The sequence below is a fragment of the Somniosus microcephalus genome, unplaced genomic scaffold (genome assembly GCF_052327205.1).
Source record: "Somniosus microcephalus isolate GS21.2 unplaced genomic scaffold, FLI_Smic_1.0 unresolved_chr2, whole genome shotgun sequence".
NCBI classification, from domain to species: Eukaryota; Metazoa; Chordata; class Chondrichthyes; order Squaliformes; family Somniosidae; genus Somniosus; species Somniosus microcephalus.
The window spans coordinates 9,875,121-9,897,841 of record NW_028225180.1 but is presented as its reverse complement, the minus strand read 5'-3'; the positions used below and the strand labels follow the sequence as shown (position 1 = coordinate 9,897,841).

The following is a 22,721-nucleotide window of genomic DNA, read 5'->3' as shown; positions in this document are numbered from 1 at the left end:
GTTCGTAGTTGTAGACATCAGTGGTTGGCAAAATGCTAGAATCTATTATTAGGGACGTGGTAACCGGGCACTTAGAAAATCCTAATATGATTAAGCAGAGTCACCATGGTTTTATGAAAGGGAAATAGTGTTTGATAAATCTGTTGAGAGTTTTTTGTGGTTGCAGCTAGCAGAATAGATAAGGGGGAACCAGTGGATGTAGTGTATTTGGATTTTCAGAAGGCATTCGATAAAGTGCCACACAAGAGGTTATTAAACAAAATTAGGACTCCTGGGATTGGGGGCAATATACTAGCATGGATTGAGGATTGGTTAACGGACAGAAAACCGAGTCGTCAGTATAAACGGGTCATTGTTGGGTTGGCAGGCTGTAACTGGCGAGGTGCCGCGAGGATCAGTGCGGGGCCTCAGCTATTCACAATCTATATTAATGACTTAGATGAAGGGGCTGAGTGTAACGTATCCAAGTTTGCTGCTGATACAAAGTTAGGTGGGACAGTAAGCTGTGAGGAGAACGCAAAGAGGCTGCAGAGAGATATAGGCAGGCTGACTGAGCGGGCAAGAACATGGCAACTGGAATACAATGTGGAGAAATGTGAAGCACTTCGGTAGGAAAAACAAAAAAGCAGAATATTTTTTAAATGGTGAGAGATTGGGAAATGTTGGTGTTCAGAGGGACCTGGGTGTCCTTGTACACGAATCACCGAAAGTTAACCTGCAGGTACAGCAAGCAATAGGAAAGCAAATGGTATGTTGGCCTTTATTACAAGAGGATTTGAGTATAAGAGTAAAGACGTCTTACTGCAATTATATAGGTCATTGGTGAGACCACACCTGGAGTATTGTGGACAGTTCTGGTCTCCTTACCTAAGGAAAGATATACTTGCCATAGAGGGAGTGCAACGAAGGTTCACCAGACTGGTTCCTGGGATGGGGGGGTTGTCCTATGAGGAGAGATTGAGTAGACTAGGCCTATATTCTCTAGAGTTTAGAAGAATGTGAGGTGATCTCATTGAAACATATCATTTCTTATAGGGCTTGACAGGGTAGATGCTGAGAGGCTGTTTCCCCGGGCTGGGGAGTTTAGAACCAGGGGTCACAGTCTCAGGATAAAGGGTCGGCCATTTAGGACTGAGATGAGGAGAAATTTCTTCACACAGGGTGGTGAATCTTTGGAATTCTCTACCCCAGAGGGCTGTGGAGGCTCAGTCATTGAGTATATTCAAGACTGAGGTCGATAGATTTTTGGGAATTAAGGGATAGTGCAGGAAGGTGGAGTTGAGGTAGAAGATCAGCCATGATCATCTTGAATGGCAGAGCAGGCTCGAGGGGCCAAATGGCCGACTCCTGCTCCCATTTCTTATGTTCTTCTGATAATGACCAGATCATCTGTTTTAGTGATGTTGATTGAGGGATAAATATTGGCCCAGGACAGAGGGAGAACTCCCCCCTGCTCTTCTTCGAAATGGTGGCCGTGGGAATTTTTACGCTCACCTGAGAGAGCAGACGGGGCCTCGGTTTAACGTCTCATCTGAAAGACGGCACCTCCGACAGTGCAGCACTCCCCTCACTACTGCACTGGGAGTGCCAGCCTAGCTTTTTGTGCTCAAGTCTCTGGAGTGGCGACTCGAACTCACAACCGACTGAGTCAGAGGTGAGAGTGCGGCCCACTGAGCCACGACTGACGTTAGGTACCAGAGAGGGGTGGGGGAGGAGAGTAAGAGGGTCGTTGGGTACCAGTAGAACGGGGGGGGGGGTGGGTGAAGGAGGTAAAGGACTGGACTCTCTGTGCCCAGGGAAACTGGAGGAAGAATACAGACCATTCGGCACTGGGGATGGTCGGGGGGAAGACGGACCACTGCATCCAGATTTGGAAGGGTCCGTTGGAGTTGATTCTTGCCTCTGCTGATGTACTGACCTTTGCCCCTCTCTTCCTTCAGTATGGCCGCTACATCCGCTCCACGGTGCGGCAGGAGAAGGGCTTGTCCCACATCGCTGAGCGTCTCACCCACGACAACGACCGGGTGGTCAAGGCTGTGTCGGGCGCACTGCGAAATCTGTCGCTGGATGCCCGGAACAAGGAACTGATAGGTGAGATGCTGGCATTCTCCTCCACTCCCTCTCCCACCCCAAAACGGTTACGTGCCTTTCAGAAACTTAACCGGACCAGCCAGATAAATACCGTGGCTACAAGAGCAGGTCAGAGGGCTGGGTATTCTGAGGCGAGTGTCTCACCTCGTGACTCCCCAAAGCCTTGCCACCATCTACAAGGCACAAGTCAGGAGAGTGATGAGATACTCTCCACTTGCCTGGAATTCTCTACCCTGGAAGACTGTGGAGGCTCAGTCGTTGAGTATATTCAAGACAGAGATCGATAGATTTTTGGATATTAAGGGAATCGAGGGATATGGGGATAGGGCGGGAAAGCAGAGTTGAGGTAGAAGATCAGCCATGATCTTATTGAATGGCGGAGCAGGCTCGAGGGGCTGATTGGCCTACTCCTGCTCTTATTTCTTATGTTCTTACGAGTGCAGCTCCAACAACACTCAACAAGCTCGACACCATCCAGGACAAAGCAGCCCGCTTGATTGGCACCTCATCCACCACCTTAAACATTCACTCCCTCCACCACCGGCGCACCGTGGCTGCAGTGTGTACCATCTACAAGATGCACTGCAGCAACTCGCCAAGGCTTCTTCGGCAGCACCTCCCAAACCCGCGACCTCTTCCACCTAGAAGGACAAGGGCAGCAGGCGCATGGGAACACCGCCACCTCCAAGTTCCCCTCCAAGTCACACTCGACCCTAACTCTAAGGGCCGTGTCTCTAATACCCGTCCTGTTCCTCTAGTACCCTAACTCTCCCATCGAAGATCATCCCTCTAGTACCCTAACTCTCCCATCGAAGATCATCCCTCCAGTACCCTAACTCTCCCATCGAAGATCATCCCTCTCGTACCCTAACTCTCCCATCGAAGATCATCCCTCCAGTACCCTAACTCTCCCATCGAAGATCATCCCTCTCGTACCCTAACTCTCCCATCGAAGATCATCCCTCCAGTACCCTAACTCTCCCATCGAAGATCATCCCTCCAGTACCCTAACTCTCCCATCGAAGATCATCCCTCTAGTACCCTAACTCTCCCATCGAAGATCATCCCTCTCGTACCCTAACTCTCCCATCGAAGATCATCCCTCCAGTACCGTAACTCTCCCATCGAAGATCATCCCTCTCGTACCCTAACTCTCCCATCGAAGATCATCCCTCCAGTACCCTAACTCTCCCATCGAAGATCATCCCTCTAGTACCCTAACTCTCCCATCGAAGATCATCCCTCTAGTACCCTAACTCTCCCATCGAAGATCATCCCTCTCGTACCCTAACTCTCCCATCGAAGATCATCCCTCTAGTACCCTAACTCTCCCATCGAAGATCATCCCTCCAGTACCCGAACTCTCCCATCGAAGATCATCCCTCTCGTACCCTAACTCTCCCATCGAAGATCATCCCTCTCGTACCCTAACTCTCCCATCGAAGATCATCCCTCTCGTACCCTAACTCTCCCATCGAAGATCATCCCTCTCGTACCCTAACTCTCCCATCGAAGATCATCCCTCTCGTACCCTAACTCTCCCATCGAAGATCATCCCTCTCGTACCCTAACTCTCCCATCGAAGATCATCCCTCTCGTACCCTAACTCTCCCATCGAAGATCATCCCTCTCGTACCCTAACTCTCCCATCGAAGATCATCCCTCTCGTACCCTAGCTCTCCCATCGAAGATCATCCCTCTCGTACCCTAACTCTCCCATCGAAGATCATCCCTCTCGTACCCTAACTCTCCCATCGAAGATCATCCCTCTCGTACCCTAGCTCTCCCATCGAAGATCATCCCTCTAGTACCCTAACTCTCCCATCGAAGATCATCCCTCTCGTACCCTAACTCTCCCATCGAAGATCATCCCTCTCGTACCCTAACTCTCCCATCGAAGATCATCCCTCTCGTACCCTAACTCTCCCATCGAAGATCATCCCTCTAGTACCCTAACTCTCCCATCGAAGATCACCCCTCTAGTACCCTAACTCACCCATCGAAGATCATCCCTCTCGTACCCTAACTCACCCATCGAAGATCATCCCTCTCGTACCCTAACTCTCCCATCGAAGATCATCCCTCTCGTACCCTAACTCACCCATCGAAGATCATCCCTCTCGTACCCTAACTCTCCCATCGAAGATCATCCCTCTCGTACCCTAACTCTCCCATCGAAGGCCCCAGTCAACTTTGTGCAACAGAATCCGTGTCTAACTGATGTTTTGTTGACCCGACTTTTGCCAGGTAAACATGCGATGCCCAATCTAATCTGCAATGTACCTGGGACCGGGCAGCCGGAGTCCCGGACTCGGGCTGAGGACACGGTGGTGTCAATTCTCCAGACCATCAACGAGGTCATCATCGACAACGTGGAGGCTGCAAAGAAACTGAGAGAGTTGCAGGGTGTCGAGAAACTAGTCCTGATCACCAAATCCGGGTAAGGACGTACCGCAGGGAGTTCACCGCGCGAAAAGGAAAAGAAAGATTTCTATGGTGACTTTCACGACTTCCCGTAGCGCTTTCCAGCCAATGAAGGACTTTTTGAAGTGGAGTCGCTGTTCTAATGTAGGAAACGCGGCAGCCAATTTGCGCACAGCAAGCTCCCACAAACAGCAATGTGATAATCACCAGATAATCTGTTTTAGTGATGTTGATTGAGAGATAAATATTGGCCCCAGGACACCGGGGAGAACTCCCCTGCTCTTCTTCGAAATAGTGTCCGTGGGATCTTTTATGTCCACCTGAGAGAGCAGACGGGGCCTCGGTTTAAGATGTCAACCGAAAAATAGTGTTCCCTCAGTACTGCCCCTCCGACAGTGCAGCGCTCCCTCAGTACTGCCCCTCCGGCAGTGCGGCGCTCCCTCAGTACTGCCCCTCCGACAGTGCGGCGCTCCCTCAGTACTGCCCCTCCGACAGTGCAGCGCTCCCTCAGTACTGCCCCATCAACAGTGCGGCGCTCCCTCAGTACTGCCCCATCAACAGTGCGGCGCTCCCTCAGTACTGCCCCATCAACAGTGCGGCGCTCCCTCAGTACTGCCCCTCCGACAGTGCGGCGCTCCTTCAGTACTGCCCCTCCAACAGTGCAGCGCTCCCTCAGTACTGCCCCTCCGGCAGTGCGGCGCTCCCTCAGTACTGCCCCTCCGACAGTGCGGCGCTCCCTCAGTACTGACCCTCCGGCAGTGCAGCGCTCCCTCAGTACTGCCCCTCCGACAGTGCGGCGCTCCCTCAGTACTGCCCCTCCGACAGTGCGGCGCTCCCTCCGTACTGCACTGGAGTGTCAGCCGAGATGTTCCTGTGCTGTTTATACTATGTCGATAAACGGCTCGAGGGGCTGAAGAGCCGCCTGCGCTGCTGGCGTTGACTTGGATCTTCTTGTCTCCACTCCAGCAGCCGCTCCGAGCGGGAGATAAAGGCGGCATCGACAGTCCTGCAGACACTGTGGGGTTACAAGGAGCTCAGGAAGCAGCTGGAGAAGGATGGCTGGAAGAAGACGGACTTTCAGGTAATGGCGGGGGGGGGCGGTGCGGCGATCAATCCAGGTCAGAGGTCAGCAGGCTGCGGGAGATCAATTGACACTCGGTGGCCCCCATTAATGGTGGGCTGGGGTGATCCTGCTGATGTGGAATTCTTGAGTATTGTCTTTCTGATTTATTGGTAGCCTGTAGCTGACTGGGTCTCTTTTTTTGTATGCGGTGTGTACAACCGCTTGGATTGTGCCTGAGCCATACCATAGCTTGGCTCGCTAAAACCACAACTGAGAGATACACTTGCCTTAGAGGCAGCGCAACGAAGGTTCACTAGATTGATTCCTGGGATGAGAGGGTTGTCCTATGAGGGGAGATTGAGTAGATTGGGCCGATACTCTCTGGAGTTTATAAGAACATCAGAAACAGGAGCAGGAATAGGCCACTCGGCCCCTCGAGCCTGCTCCGCCATTCAATAAGATCAGGGCTGATCTTGGGCTCAGAGCCACTTCCCCGCCCGCTCCCCATAACCCTTCACTCCCTTATCTTGCAAAAATCTGTCTGTCTCCACCTTAAATGTATTTAATGACCCGGCCTCCACGGCTCTCTGGGGCAGAGAATTCCACAGATTTACGACCCTCTGAGAAGAAATTCCTCCTCATCTCAGTTCTAAAAGGGCGACCCTTTATTCTGAGACTGTGCCCCCGAGTTCTAGATTTCCCCACGAGGGGAAACATCCTCTCCGCATCTACCTTGTCGAGCCCCCTCAGTATCTTATATGTTTCAATAAGATCACCTCTCATTCTTCCAAACTCCAATGAGGTGATCTCATTAAAACATATAAGATTCTGAGGGGGTTGGACAGGGTGGATGCAGGGAGGATGTTTCCCCTCGTGGGGGAATCTAGAACTCGGGGTCACAGTCTCGGAATAAGGGGTCGGCCATTTAGGACTGAGATGAGGAGAAATGTCTTCACTCAGAGGGGGGTGAATCTTTGGAATTCTCTGCCCCAGAGGGCTGTGGGGGCTCAGTCGGAGTATATTCAAGTCAGAGGTTGATAGATTTTTGAATATTAAGGGAACCCAGGGATATGGGGATAGGGCGGGAAAGAGGTCGATGATCAGCCGTGATCTCGTTGAATGGCGGAGCAGGCTCGAGGGGCCGAATGGCCGACCCCTGCTCCTGTTTCTTATGATTGCATTTATATAGCGCCTTTAACACAGTAAAACATCCCAAGGCACCCCACAGGAGCATAAATCAGACAATAAATGTGTGCCGTGGGCAGGTTAGAAGCGATAACTGGGACATCCTGACCGTATTCTCAAAGTGAGTGGCAGGGAGGTAGATGTTGAGACCTTGCAGAGGAGATTGACCAGAATGGTACCAGGGATGAGGGACTCCAGTTACTTGGAGAGACTGGAGAAGCTGGAGTTGTTCTCCTTAGAGCAGAGAAGGTTAAGGGGAGATTGACCAGAATGGTACCAGGGATGAGGGACTTCAGTTCTGTGGAGAGACTGGAGAAGCTGGGATTGTTCTTCTTAGAGCAGAGAAGGTTAAGGGGAGATTGATCAGAATGGTACCAGGGATGAGGGACTTCAGTTACGTGGAGAGACTGGAGAAGCTGGGATTGTTCTCCTTAGAGCAGAGAAGGTTAAGGGGCGATTTGATAGAGGTTTGCAAGATGATGAAGTGTTTTGATGGAGTAGACGGGGAGGAACTGTTTCCAGTGGCAGGAGGGTCGGTAACCAGAGGACACAGATTGAAGATAATAAGCTAACGAACCAGAGGGGGAGATGAGAATTTATTTTATGCAGCGAGTTGTTCTGATCTGGAACGCGCTGCCTGAAAGGGCGGTGGAAGCAGATTCAATAATAATTTTCAAAAGGGGGATTGGATAAATACTTTGAAGGGAAATAATTTACAGGGCTGTGGGGGAAAGAGCGTGGGGGGGTGGCGGGGAAGTGGGGCTAATTGGGTAGAATCTTCCAAAGAGCCAGCACAGGCACGACGGGCCGAATGGCCTCCGTGTTACTGTCCGATTCTAACATACCGTTTCCCCGTGGCAGGTGCTGAACACGACCCGAGGAGCTGCTGGGAACTCCTACGACGACAGCACGCTGCCACTGATTGAGAAGAACCAACGCGGAGGTGAGGGCGGAGCAATGGCCAGCTTTTAATCCACAGCCGGCAGAGCGCAGGGGAGTGTAGAGGTCAGGGGTCTGCGAGAGGGCAAGGACCAAGTTACAGGCGGGTTCCACTGGGGTTCATGGGGGGTCAGGGTTCCACTGAGGTTCAAGGGGTCAGGGTTCCACTGGGGTTCAAGGGGGGTCAGGGTTCCACTGAGGTTCAAGGGGTCAGAGTTCCACTGGGGTTCAAGTGGGTCAAGGTTCCACGGGTTCAAGGGGGTCAGGGTTCCACTGGGGTTCAAGGGGGTCAGGGTTCCACTGGGGTTCAAGGGGTCAGGGTTCCACTGGGGTTCAAGGGGTCAGGGTTCCACTTGGGTTCAAGGGGGTCATGGCTCCACTGGGGTTCGAGGAGGTCAGGGTTCCACTGGGGTTCAAGGGGATCAGGGCTCCACTGGGGGTCAAGGTTCCACTGGGATTCAAGGGGGTCAGGGTTCCACTGGGGTTCATGGGGGTCAGGGTTCCACTGGGGTTCAAGGGGTCAGGGTTCCACTGGGGTTCAAGGTTCCACTGGGGTTCATGGGGGTCAGGGTTCCACTGGGGTTCATGGGGGTCAGGGTTCCACTGGGGTTCATGGGGGTCAGGGTTCCACTGGGGTTCAAGGGGGTCAAGGTTCCACTGGGGTTCAAGGGGGTCAGGGTTCCACTGGGGTTCAAGGGGGTCAAGGTTCCACTGGAGTTCAAGGGGGGTCAGGGTTCCACTGGGATTCATGGGGGTCAGGGTTCCACTGGGGTTCAAGGAGGTCAGGGTTCCACTGGGGTTCAAGGGGGTCAAGGTTCCACTGGGGTTCAAGGGGGGTCAGGGTTCCACTGGGATTCATGGGGGTCAGGGTTCCACTGGGGTTCAAGGAGGTCAGGGTTCCACTGGGGTTCAAGGGGGTCAGGGTTCCACTGGGGTTCAAGGAGGTCAGGGTTCAAGGAGGTCAGGGTTCCACTGGGGTTCAAGGGGTCAGGGTTCCACTGAGGTTCAAGGGTCAGGGTTCCACTGGGGAGCGGAGGCAGTGGTTTAATGTTGCAGGAGTTGGTGTATTTTAGGTGAGGGTTGTTTATTGGGTTCGACCAAACATTTTCATTTGACTTTTCTGCTGTTTGCAGGTGATAAAAGGGAGATGATCCCTCTTGATGACCTTGGTCCAGGTAAGATGGTGCGGTTTGAATCGGACAGGGACCGAGGGGCTCCTGTCTACTCCCCTACACCCACCGACCCTCACCCACAGGGACCGAGAGGCTCCTGTCTCCCTCCACAGACACTGATCCTCACCCACAGGGACAGAGAGGCTCCTGTCTTCTCCCCTACACCCACCGACCCTCACCCACAGGGACCGAGAGGCTCCTGTCTTCTCCCCTGCACCCACCGACCCTCACCCACAGGGACAGAGAGGCTCCTGTCTTCTCCCCTACACCCACCGACCCTCACCCACAGGGACAGAGAGGCTCCTGTCTTCTCCCCTACACCCACCGACCCTCACCCACAGGGACCGAGAGGCTCCTGTCTCCCTCCACAGACACTGATTCTCACCCACAGGGACCGAGAGGCTCCTGTCTCCCTCCACAGACACTGATCCTCACCCACAGGGACCGAGAGGCTCCTGTCTCTCTTTCCCCCCCCCCCCCCCACACCCACTGACCCTCACCCACAGGGACCGAGAGGCTCCTGTCTACCTCACACACCCACTGACCCTCACCCACAGGGACCGAGAGGCTCTAGTCTCCCTCCACACTCACTGACCCTCACCCACAGGGACCGAGAGGCTCCTGTCTCCCCCCCCCCCCCCCCCCCCCACTGACCCTCACCCACAGGGACCAAGAGGTTCCTGTCTCCCTCCACACCCACTGACCCTCACCCACAGGGACCGAGAGGCTCCTGTCTCCCCCCCCCCCCCCACTGACCCTCACCCACAGGGACCGAGAGGCTCTAGTCTCCCTCCACACCCACTGACCCTCACCCACAGGGACCGAGAGGCTCCTGTCTCCCCCCCCCCCCCCCCCCCACACCCACTGACCCTCACCCACAGGGACCGAGAGGCTCTAGTCTCCCTCCACACCCACTGACCCTCACCCACAGGGACCGAGAGGCTCCTGTCTCCCCCCACACCCACTGACCCTCACCCACAGGGACCGAGAGGTTCCTGTCTCCCTCCCTACACCCACTGACCCTCACCCACAGGGACCAAGAGACTCCTGTCTCCCTCCACAGACACTGACCCTCGCCCACGGGGACCGAGAGGTTCCTGTCTCCCTCCACACCCACTGACCCTCACCCACAGGGACCGAGAGGCTCCTGTCTCCCTCCACAGACACTGACCCTTGCCCACGGGGACCGAGAGGCTCCTGTCTCCCTCACACACCCACTGACCCTCACCCACAGGGACCGAGAGGCTCCTGTCTCCCCTATACCCACTGACCCTCACCCACAGGGACCGAGAGGTTCCTGTCTCCCCTATACCCACTGACTCTCACCCACAGGGACCGAGAGGCTCCTGTCTCCCCTACACCCACTGACCCTCACCCACAGGGACCGAGAGGCTCCTGTCTCCCCCCCCTTACACCCACTGACCCTCATCCACAGGGACCGAGAGGCTCCTGTCTCCCCCCTACACCCACTGACCCTCACCCACAGGGACCAAGAGGCTCCTATCTCCCCCCCCCCCCCCCCCCCGGACACCCACTGACCCTCACCCACAGGGGTGGAGTGAGTCAGGATTCCTTTTCCCCCGCTGTGTTGTTGAACTGATGGCTGCGTGGTTTGCCGTTTCACCCTCCCCTCTGCCTCTCTAGATGCCTACTCCACACTGGATCACAGGGAGCGTAATCGCACGTTGGATCGGACTCTCGATCGATCGGGGGATTATTCCGAGCGGGAACCACTCAAGGTGAGCTATGATGGAGCTGTACAAAACGCTAGTTAGGCCCCAGCTGGAATACTGTGTGCAGTTCTGGTCGCCACACTATAGGAAGGATGTGATTGCATTGGAGAGGGTGCAGAGGAGATTCACCAGGATGTCACCCGGGCTGGAGCGCTTCAGCTATAAAGAGAGACTGGACAGGCTGGGGTTGTTTCCCTTGGAGCAGAGAAGGCTGAGGGGGGACCTGATTGAGGTGTACAAAATTATGAGGGGCATAGATAGGGTAGATAGAAAGGAACTTTTCCCCTTAGCAGAGGGATCAATAACCAGGGGGCATAGCTTCAAGGTAAGGGGCAGGAGGTTTAGAGGGGATTTGAGGAAAAACTTTTTCACCCAGAGGGTGGCTGGAATCTGGAACTCACTGCCTGAAAGGGTGGTAGAGGCAGGAACCCTCACAACATTCAAGAAGCATTTAGATGAGCACTTGAAATGCCATAGCATACAAGGCTACGGACCAAGTGCTGGAAAATGGGATTAGAATAGACAGGGCTTGATGGCCGGCGCGGACACGATGGGCCGAAGGGCCTCTATCTGTTGCGGTATAACTCTATGACTCGATGAGTGGCCCTCGTTCGCACACTCGCATTGACGCCTCACGCACGTGTCACTGCCCCGAAACCCGCCCGTCTGAGCTACACTGCCTTTCCCGCTGTAACCCAGTGGGCCGGGGGCGAGCAGAGGGGTGTTAGACTTGGATGGGCTGAATGGCGTTGAGGATATGAGCCCTTCGGTTGTCCCGCTCATTCCTGATGGCAACACAACTCTCATTGGTACAGCGTCTTTAATGTAGTAAAACGTCCCAAGGTGCTTCACAGCAGAGTAAACCGGACAAAACATTGGCACCGAGTCGCTGGGACAGGTGAGCAGAAGCATGGTCAAAGAGGTAGGTTTTATGCAGCGTTTTAAAGGAGGCGGAGAGGTTTATGAAGGGAATTCCAGAGCTTAGGGCCCAGGCAGCTGAAGGCACGGCCGCCAGTGGTGGAGCGATTAAAATCGGGGGATGCTCAAGAGGCCGGAATTGGAGGAGCGCAGAGATCTCTCGGGTTGTACAGCTGGAGGAGGTTACAGAGATAGGGAGGGTTGTCGGGGCTGGAGGAGGTTACAGAGATAGGGAGGGTTGTAGGAGCTGGAGGAGGTTACAGAGATAGGGAGGGTTGTCGGGGCTGGAGGAGGTTACAGAGATAGGGAGGGTTGTAGGGGCTGGAGGAGGTTACAGAGATAGGGAGGGTTGTAGGGGCTGGAGAAGGTTACAGAGATAGGGAGGGTTGTAGGGCTGGAGGAGGTTACAGAGATAGGGAGGGTTGTCGGGGCTGGAGGAGGTTACAGAGATAAGGAGGGTTGTCGGGGCTGGAGGAGGTTACAGAGATAGGGAGGGTTGTAGGGGCTGGAGGAGGTTACAGAGATAGGGAGGGTTGTAGGGGATGGAGGAGGTTACAGAGATCGAGAAGGGGATGAGGCCATGGAGTGATTTGAACATGAGGATGAGAATTTAATATTGAGGCGCTGCCGGACCGGGAACCAGTGAAGCTCGGTGAGCACGGTGGGGTTGGGGTGGCGGTGGGGGCGATGGTTGAACGGGACTTGGTGCGAGTTGGGATACGGGGCTAGCAGGAATTTTGGATGAGTTGAAGGGTGGAAGATGGGCGGTCTGGCCAGGAGAGCGTCGGAATGTCTGGCAGTTAACAACCGGCACGGAAGAGGGTTTCAGCAGCAGGTGGGCTGAGGCAGGGGCGGAGACGGGTGATTGTTACGGAGCGTCGGTGTGAAGGCTGAGGATCGACTAACCACGATCCCGGCAGTGACTCGCTCCCTGATGCTCCAGCTGCGCCCCAGAGCAAATCGAGGAGCCAGTGGGTCTGTTCCTCAGCCTCTTCGCAGAGGGGTGAAGATCTCTCTCTCTCACTCTGTGTCCTGCGTCTCCAGGGTCTGTGCACAAGAACCCAGTTTGGAATGGGCGAAGGCCAGTGATTGGTCAACGTGAGAAATGGCAAAGCGTCAGCAGTGCTGTAGGGGGCGCTACCCTGGGATTTGGGAGAAATATTGTCAGGGTAATGTAGAGGGAGCTCTACACTGTATCTAACCCATGCTGTACCTGCCCTGGGAGCGCTCGATGCTGACACTGGGTATAACGTGGGGACACACTGTCAGGGTAATGTAGAGGGAGTTATACACTGTATCTAACCCGTGCTGTACCTGCCCTGGGAGCGCTCGGTGCTGACACTGGGTATAAAGTGGGGGACACACTGTCAGGGTAATGTGGAGGGAGCTCTACACTGTATCTAACCCGTGCCCTGTGAGCGTCCGGTGCTGAAACTAGGCTTGTAGGTTTTCAGAGGGCACTGGACAGTGAGGGAGAGGTGTTTAATCCTGCACTGATGAGAATCGCTGACCTCCCTTGCATGTGTGTGTCTTTTACACTGTGAATCCATCCTATCTGTGACTAACTCACTCTCTCCACTAACTCTGCATGTCTGCCACTCACAGGGAGAGCAATACAGAAGCAATACTAACACAGGCAGCCTCGGCCTCTTGACCTACCAGGACTAAAACATTAACACGCGTCACTAAGCATGTGCATGGTACGTGTAATTAATGTCTGATGGACTTGAATTCAACACTGTTTATAAAAGAGCGACAGCAGTCTTAAATTAGCGAGTGAGTTGCTGGAGTCCCTCCCTATGGTTTAGTGTGTACGGAGCCTCAGTGTAAATGTCCTTGTCCTGCATGTGGTAGTGAGCCGCACACGCACATAACCCCGACACTACCGTACCCTGGATAATTAGTCCAGTAACATGACCCCTACACTACTGTACCCTGGATTATTAGTCCAGTAACATGACCCCTACACTACTGTACCCTGGATTATTAGTCCAGTAACATAACCCCTACACTACTGTACCCTGGATAATTAGTCCAGTAACATAACCCCTACACTACTGTACCCTGGATTATTAGTCCAGTAACATGACCCCTACACTACTGTACCCTGGATTATTAGTCCAGTAACATAACCCCTACACTACTGTACCCTGGATTATTAGTCCAGTAACATAACCCCTACACTACTGTACCATGGATTATTAGTCCAGTAACATAACCCCTACACTACTGCACCCTGGATTATTAGTCCAGTAACAAAACCCCTACACGACTGTACCCTGGATTATTAGTCCAGTAACAAAACCCCTACATGACTGTACCCTGGATTATTAGTCCAATAACATAACCCCTACACTACGGTACCCTGGATTATTAGTCCTGTAACATAACCCCTACACTACTGTACCCTGGATTATTAGTCCAGTAACATAACCCCTACACTACTGTACCTTGGATTATTAGTCCAGTAACATAACCCCTACACTACTGTACCCTGGATTATTAGTCCAGTAACATAACCCCTACACTACTGTACCCTGGATTATTAGTCCAGTAACATAATCCCTACACTACTGTACCCTGGATTATTCCCGTAACATAACCCCTACACTACTGTACCCTGGATTATTAGTCCAGTAACATGACCCATACACTACTGTACCCTGGATTATTAGTCCAGTAACATAACCCCTACACTACTGTACCCTGGATTATTAGTCCAGTAACATAACCCCTACACTACTGTACCCTGGATTATTAGTCCAGTAACATAGCCCCTACACTACTGTACCCTGGATTATTAGTCCAGTAACATAACCCCTACAGTACTGTACCCTGGATTATTAGTCCAGTAACATAATCCCTACGCTACCGTACCCTGGATTATTAGTCCAGTAACATAACCCCTACACTACTGTACCCCGGATTATTAGTCCAGTAACATAACCCCTACACTACTGTACCCTGGATTATTAGTCCAGTAACACAACCCCTACACTACTGTACCCTGGATTATTCCCGTAACATAACCCCTACACTACTGTACCCTGGATTATTAGTCCAGTAACATGACTCCTACACTACTGTACCCTGGATTATTAGTCCAGTAACATGACCCATACACTACTGTACCCTGGATTATTAGTCCAGTAACATAACCCCTACACTACTGTACCCTGGATTATTAGTCCAGTAACATAACCCCTACACTACTGTACCCTGGATTATTAGTCCAGTAACATAACCCCTACACTACTGTACCCTGGATTATTAGTCCAGTAACATAACCCCTACACTACTGTACCCTGGATTATTAGTCCAGTAACATAACCCCTACACTACTGTACCCTGGATTATTAGTCCAGTAACATAACCCCTACACTACTGTACCCTGGATTATTAGTCCAGTAACATAACCCCTACACTGCTGTACCCTGGATTATTAGTCCAGTAACATAACCCCTACACTACCGTACCCTGGATTATTAGTCCAGTAACATGACCCCTACACTACTGTATCCTGGATTATTAGTCCAGTAACATAACCCCTACACTACTGTACCTTGGATTATTAGTCCAGTAACATGACCCCTACACTACTGTACCCTGGATTATTAGTCCAGTAACATAACCCCTACACTACTGTACCCTGGATTATTAGTCCAGTAACATGACCCCTACACTACTGTACCCTGGATTATTAGTCCAGTAACATGACCCCTACACTACTGTACCCTGGATTATTAGTCCAGTAACATGACCCCTACACTACTGTACCCTGGATTATTAGTCCAGTAACATAACCCCTACACTACTGTACCCCGGATTATTAGTCCAGTAACATAACCCCTACACTACTGTACCCTGGATTATTCCCGTAACATAACCCCTACACTACTGTACCCTGGATTATTAGTCCAGTAACATTACCCTGGATTATTAGTCCAGTAACATAACCCCTACACTACTGTACCCTGGATTATTAGTCCAGTAACATAACCCCTACACTACTGTACCCTGGATTATTAGTCCAGTAACATTACCCTGGATTATTAGTCCAGTAACATAACCCCTACACTACTGTACCCTGGATTATTAGTCCAGTAACATAACCCCTACACTACTGTACCCTGGATTATTAGTCCAGTAACATAACCCCTACACTACTGTACCCTGGATTATTAGTCCAGTAACATTACCCTGGATTATTAGTCCAGTAACATAACCCCTACACTACTGTACCCTGGATTATTAGTCCTGTAACATAACCCCTACACTACTGTACCCTGGATTATTAGTCCAGTAACATAATCCCTACGCTACCGTACCCTGGATTATTAGTCCAGTAACATAACCCCTACACTACTGTACCCCGGATTATTAGTCCAGTAACATAACCCCTACACTACTGTACCCTGGATTATTAGTCCAGTAACATAACCCCTACACTACTGTACCCTGGATTATTAGTCCAGTAACATAACCCCTACACTACTGTACCCTGGATTATTAGTCCAGTAACATAACCCCTACACTACTGTACCCTGGATTATTAGTCCAGTAACATAACCCCTACACTACTGTACCCTGGATTATTAGTCCAGTAACATAACCCCTACACTACTGTACTCTGGATTATTAGTCCAGTAACATAACCCCTACACTACTGTACCCTGGATTATTAGTCCAGTAACATAACCCCTACACTACTGTACCCTGGATTATTAGTCCAGTGACATAACCCCGACACTACTGTACCCTGGATTATTAGTCCAGTAACATAACCCCGACACTACTGTACCATGGATTATTAGTCCAGTAACATAACTCCTACACTACTGTACCCTGGATTATTAGTCCAGTAACATAACCCCTACACTACTGTTCCCTGGATTATTAGTCCAGTAACATAACCCCTACACTACTGTACCCTGGATTATTAGTCCAGTAACATAACCCCTACACTACTGTATCCTGGATTATTAGTCCAGTAACATAACCCCTACACTACTGTACCCTGGATTATTAGTCCAGTAACATAACCCCTACACTACTGTATCCTGGATTATTAGTCCAGTAACATAACCCCTACACTACTGTACCCTGGATTATTAGTCCAGTAACATAACCCCTACACTACTGTACCCTGGATTATTAGTCCAGTAACATAACCCCTACACTACTGTATCCTGGATTATTAGTCCAGTAACATAACCCCTACACTACTGTACCCTGGATTATTAGTCCAGTAACATAACCCCTACACTACTGTACCCTGGATTATTAGTCCAGTAACATAACCCCTACACTACTGTACTCTGGATTATTAGTCCAGTAACATGACCCCTACACTACTGTACCCTGGATTATTAGTCCAGTAACATAACCCCTACACTACTGTATCCTGGATTATTAGTCCAGTAACATAACCCCTACACTACTGTACCCTGGATTATTAGTCCAGTAACATAACCCCTACACTACTGTATCCTGGATTATTAGTCCAGTAACATAACCCCTACACTACTGTACCCTGGATTATTAGTCCAGTAACATAACCCCTACACTACTGTATCCTGGATTATTAGTCCAGTAACATAACCCCTACACTACTGTACCCTGGATTATTAGTCCAGTAACATAACCCCTACACTACTGTACTCTGGATTATTAGTCCAGTAACATGACCCCTACACTACTGTACCCTGGATTATTAGTCCAGTAACATGACCCCTACACTACTGTACCCTGGATTATTAGTCCAGTAACATGACCCCTACACTACTGTACCCTGGATTATTAGTCCAGTAACATGACCCCTACACGACTGTACCCTGGATTATTAGTCCAGTAACATGACCCCTACACTACTGTACCCTGGATTATTAGTCCAGTAACATGACTCCTACACTACTGTACCCTGGATTATTAGTCCAGTAACATAACCCCTACACTACTGTACCCTGGATTATTAGTCCAGTAACATGACCCCTACACAACTGTACCCTGGATTATTAGTCCAGTAACATAACCCCTACACTACTGTACCCTGGATTATTAGTCCAGTAACATGACCCCTACACTACTGTATCCTGGATTATTAGTCCAGTAACATAACCCCTACACTACTGTACCCTGGATTATTAGTCCAGTAACATGACCCCTACACTACTGTACTCTGGATTATTAGTCCAGTAACATAACCCCTACACTACTGTACCCTGGATTATTAGTCCAGTATCATGACCCCTACACTACTGTACCCTGGATTATTAGTCCAGTAACATGACCCCTACACTACTGTACCATGGATTATTAGTCCAGTAACATAACCCCTACAGTACTGTACCCTGGATTATTAGTCCAGTAACATAACCCCTACACTACTGTACTCTGGATTATTAGTCCAGTAACATAACCCCTACACTACTGTACCCTGGATTATTAGTCCAGTAACATAACCCCTACACTTCTGTACCCTGGATTATTAGTCCAGTAACATGACTCCTACACTACTGTACCCTGGATTATTAGTCCAGTAACATGACCCCTACACTACTGTACCCTGGATTATTAGTCCAGTAACATAACCCCTACACTACTGTACCCTGGATTATTAGTCCAGTAACACAACCCCTACACTACTGTACCCTAGATTATTAGTCCAGTAACATAACCCCTACACTACTGTACCCTGGATTATTAGTCCAGTAACACAACCCCTACACTACTGTACCCTGGATTATTCCCGTAACATAACCCCTACACTACTGTACCCTGGATTATTCCCGTAACATAACCCCTACACTACTGTACCCTGGATTATTAGTCCAGTAACATGACTCCTACACTACTGTACCCTGGATTATTAGTCCAGTAACATAACCCCTACACTACTGTACCCTGGATTATTAGTCCAGTAACATGACCCCTACACTACTGTACCCTGGATTATTAGTCCAGTAACATGACTCCTACACTACTGTACCCTGGATTATTAGTCCAGTAACATGACTCCTACACTACTGTACCCTGGATTATTAGTCCAGTAACATGACCCCTACACTACTGTACTCTGGATTATTAGTCCAGTAACATAACCCCTGCACTACCGTACCCCAGATTATGTTACTGGACTAATAATCCGGGGTACAGTAGTGTAGGGGTTATATGTTACTGGACTAATAATCCGGGGTACGGTAGTGCAGGGGTTTTTAGTCCAGTAACACAACCCCTACACTACTGTACCCCGGATTATTAGTCCAGTAACATGACCCCTACACTACCGTACCCCGGATTATTAGTCCAGTAACATGACCCCTACACTACCGTACCCTAGATTATTAGTCCAGTAACATAACCCCTGCACTACCGTACCCCGGATTATGTTACTGGACTAATAATCCGGGGTACAGTAGTGTAGGGGTTATGTTACTGGACTAATAATCCGGGGTACGGTAGTGCAGGGGTTATTAGTCCAGTAACATGACCCCTACACTACCGTACCCTAGATTATTAGTCCAGTAACATAACCTTGGATGTGTTCTCCATTGAGCTTGACTCTCATTAACCTGTGCTCTCTTTCCTTTTCAGAAAGATTAGACCATCTCGCGACTGACTGACTGACTGGGTGAAGAAGCCACTGCCAATTTTGATATTGAGACTGGTAGAGTTTGTGGCAGAATTAAGCAATCAGGTTCCCCCCCGTTAAATCATCTCGGCAACTCCAGTGAAAAGACAGCCTCTGTTTCTACTAAACGAATTATGCTTTTTTTAAAAATATATATTATATATATATATACGTATATATATAAAAGTGGGGTAGGGAGGGAGAGGGCGGGCCTGGCTGGGTGGTTGAGTGAACGATCCCAAATTTGACCCCTTTAACTGTCTTCCCGATCGAGGTTTAAGCTTGGCCACTCCTGATCTCCCGGTTCTCCCGTAGGACAACGCACGCAGCTCCATGGGTGGGATTTGGAGGGGGTGGGAGAAGGAGGGTTAATTCTACCCTCGCCGGCCCTGCGGGGACTCCTCGTGGGATGGAGATGGAAAGCTGAGTTGACGCCGCCTTTCCTGTTGGGAGAGCCTGATTTTGGGCATGGGAGGGCGGGTCTAAAACTCAGAGTTGCACCCAATCTCCCAGTCAGTCTTTCAATGGGCGTGCTGGGTTAAAATGACCCCCCTTCCCCCCTCCTTTATTACCCCCTGGGCTAGAGGGAAGAGAGAGAATCGTAGGTTTGGAAGCTGGTTCCTAGATGTTCCGTGACTTACTGCTTTATTCGTGTATTGGACCAATCTCGTTGATGGTGGTGGCCCCTGAGACTCGATTGTCCCCGGGTTTAATTCTTTATTTTCTCCTCTGCTCGGGGTCTTGCTCGGAGATTTCTCCCCCCCCCCCCCCCCCCCCCCCTATCTCTCCTCTCTCTCTACCTGGACCCCCAATCGTGTATGGAAATCCCAAGGCATCCCCTACGCACGAGGGGAAAGGCTGGTCGTCTCCACAGGGACGTGTTGGGGAACACTCACGTTCCTCGACCTCCGTCTTTTGGGAAACCCTCGAGAAAGAAACGGGTCGGCGCGGACTCGGCGCAGTGTGGGCACCGGACCGCGACCCCCCCCCCCCCCCCCCGTCTTCTCTCCCGGGATCTTCTGTACCCAGCCCGGCTGCGAGAGTTGGGTGCGCGTGTGCGCGTGTTTCCCTTTGTGTGTGGGGTGCGGGAGGGCAGGGTGGGGGAAGCGAGGCATCTGTTTTATAAGCGAGACGAAAATCTGCGGGAGGGGAAAAGAATATCTCCATGCACCTTTGGGACAATTCGAGGATTCTAGGTTTCTTTCAAGCTTGTGTCTCCCTTTCTAGAAGGGCGAAGGATGAGCAGGAGTGAGAGGGGAGGTTGCATTTTTTAGCTGGGCTGTTGGTTGGGACATCGTTGGGTGTTAACCGATTTTTATCTGGAGATTTCGACGTGGATTTGAACCGCGAGAAGGGGGGGTGGTGGAAAAGAGATGCAATGAATGAGTATCCTGTGGATTATTCCCGTCTCCCCATCCACCTCCTTTTCTCAGTTCTTTTCCTGCGTGCGTTTGGCATGAACCTGTGTGGTGGGGGGAGGGATGGATATGGAGGGGCGTCTCCCGACAAATTAATGGCTTCCCCCCCCCCCCCCCCCCCATCTCTCGCTCTCGCTCACCCTCACCACCCCCACTCTTATCCATCTCAGTTGAGCTGTTCCCGTTGGGCGATATCATCGTCAACCCCACCCACTGTGTTGCCTGCAATGGACCATTCTCGCGGCGGGGAAAGGTTGGGTTGGGTAGATTTTGGCCAAGGCACATTGACATCAAGTTTATCGTCAGCGGTGGGGGGGGCGAAGCCGTGGGACTGACTCTGCCCCACTGGGTCCTGATCGACGCGGGGCTCTTGTCAAGAGGCCCGAGGGGTTAGCGGGGGGCGGGGGGCGGAAAGGGTCAGTGTGGATCAGTCAGTATCACTCTTCCCCCCTCTGTGAGGGTCATTGGTTCAGACTTGACTCTGTGTGTGGGGGGGGCAGGGGAGAACGGGTTCTTGAACCCCTCATCCTAGGACGAGACCCCCATTGCTGTACTTAGGGAGGGGGAACGAGTGCTATGTTGTTGGACTAGGCTAGGAACCAAGACCTTCACTTTCTCTCCCCCCCCCCCCCCCCAACCCACACAACATCCCCTCACTGGCCCGTTGAGGTGAACATTAAGGATCCCTCGGGAGTTGAGAAAGCAGTCCTACCCCCTTGGAGATGATATTCCTCGCTCTGCCCGCACCACCAATAAAAACCCAACGACTGGCGGCCCTCAATCTCCAGGCTCATTTCTCGGAGATTGCCCGGCACTGGATGGACGGCGTCTCCCGAAAGTGTCGCGCGTCGCGTGAAGGGTCGGCTCCTCCCCTCTCTCGTTGTCAAGGGGAATCAGGCGCTGTGCCAACAGCGAGCCCTGTATTGGCTGGGGATTGCCCTGTTCTCGTAGCTGCTACAGGGCGCGGTTGGCCCACTGGTGATGGGGGGAGTAGAGGAGACCAGAGGGGGGCGAAGGGAAGCGGGGAGCGAAGGGAAGCGGGGAGAGTGAAAGCGGGGCTGCAACTCATCGATCGGACCTTGATTCTGGGACCATGGCCGCCTGTTTAACTCTCTCGTTTTTCCCCCCGTGTGTTTCCGAAGTTGATTGCTGATCGGAATCGGGGAACAATCACCACTATAGATATTCTTGTAAATCGAAGGCCTAATTACCTTTGCTATTTGATTCTTTTTTTTAACCTGAATAAAAGTACGTGTTTTTTTTAACAAAGAAAATAAAGGCTGTATTCAGGAGGCAGAACCAAATCGCTTCCGACAATTTTATCGGGGAAATGGTGAGCAGCTTATTCTTGTCGCGAATCTACTCCAGAGCTTTCTCTCTCTCTCTCTCTCTCTCTCTCTCTCTCTCACCAAAAACAACAGAATTATTTCAGGAACTTTATCAAATAAAGGCAGCAGGCCTGAGAGGCTTGGTGCTTGAATGCCCCCCCACACACAGAGCAGGAAAGGCCCAGGCTCCATCCCTGGCCTAGTCCTGAGCTAGCCTTATCTCTCACCCGGTGTGGTACTGAGCCCCACACACACCGAGCAGGAGAGGCCCAGGCTCCATCCCTGGAATGTGCTGAGTGAGCTGATCTCACACCCGGTGTGGTACTGAGCCCCACACACACAGAGCAGGAAAGGCCCAGGCTCCATCCCCGGCCTGTGCTGAGTGAGCCTGATCTCACACCCGGTGTGGTACTGAGCCCCACACACACAGAGCAGGAAAGGCCCAGGCTCCATCCCCGGCCTGTGCTGAGTGAGTCTGATCTCACACCCGGTGTGGTACTGAGCCCCACACACACAGAGCAGGAAAGGCCCAGGCTCCATCCCCGGCCTGTGCTGAGGGAGCCTGATCTCACACCCGGTGTGGTACTGAGCCCCACACACACACACAGAGCAGGAAAGGCCCAGGCTCCATCCCCGGCCTGTGCTGAGTGAGTCTGATCTCACACCCGGTGTGGCACTGAGCCCCACACACACACACAGAGCAGGAGAGGCCCAGGCTCCATCCCTGGCCTAGTCCTGAGTGAGCCTGATCTCTCACCCGGTGTGGTACTGAGCCCCACACACACAACAGGAACGGCCCCAGGCTCCCATCGGAGGAGAC

The 22,721-nt window shown here is 51.6% G+C and overlaps 1 protein-coding gene across 8 annotated transcripts in view; it reads left to right on the top strand.

Moving 5' to 3' along the window:
* The window catches only part of ctnnd1 (catenin (cadherin-associated protein), delta 1), a 126,682-nt gene extending 104,712 nt beyond the window's left edge, over window positions 1-21,970 (top strand). For 7 of the 8 annotated variants that reach the window (XM_085975833.1, XM_085975830.1, XM_085975829.1 and 4 more), the window contains 8 exons: window positions 1,941-2,091; window positions 4,339-4,531; window positions 5,482-5,596; window positions 7,625-7,706; window positions 8,836-8,877; window positions 10,519-10,613; window positions 13,131-13,225; window positions 19,119-21,970. In XM_085975833.1, the coding sequence (XP_085831959.1) occupies window positions 1,941-2,091; window positions 4,339-4,531; window positions 5,482-5,596; window positions 7,625-7,706; window positions 8,836-8,877; window positions 10,519-10,613; window positions 13,131-13,193 (741 nt within the window). In that variant the 3' untranslated portion in view covers window positions 13,194-13,225; window positions 19,119-21,970. The remainder of the gene's footprint in view (window positions 1-1,940; window positions 2,092-4,338; window positions 4,532-5,481; window positions 5,597-7,624; window positions 7,707-8,835; window positions 8,878-10,518; window positions 10,614-13,130; window positions 13,226-19,118) is intronic. The other variant, XM_085975832.1, reaches the window with a different exon arrangement.
* The last annotated feature ends 751 nt before the right edge of the window (window positions 21,971-22,721 follow it).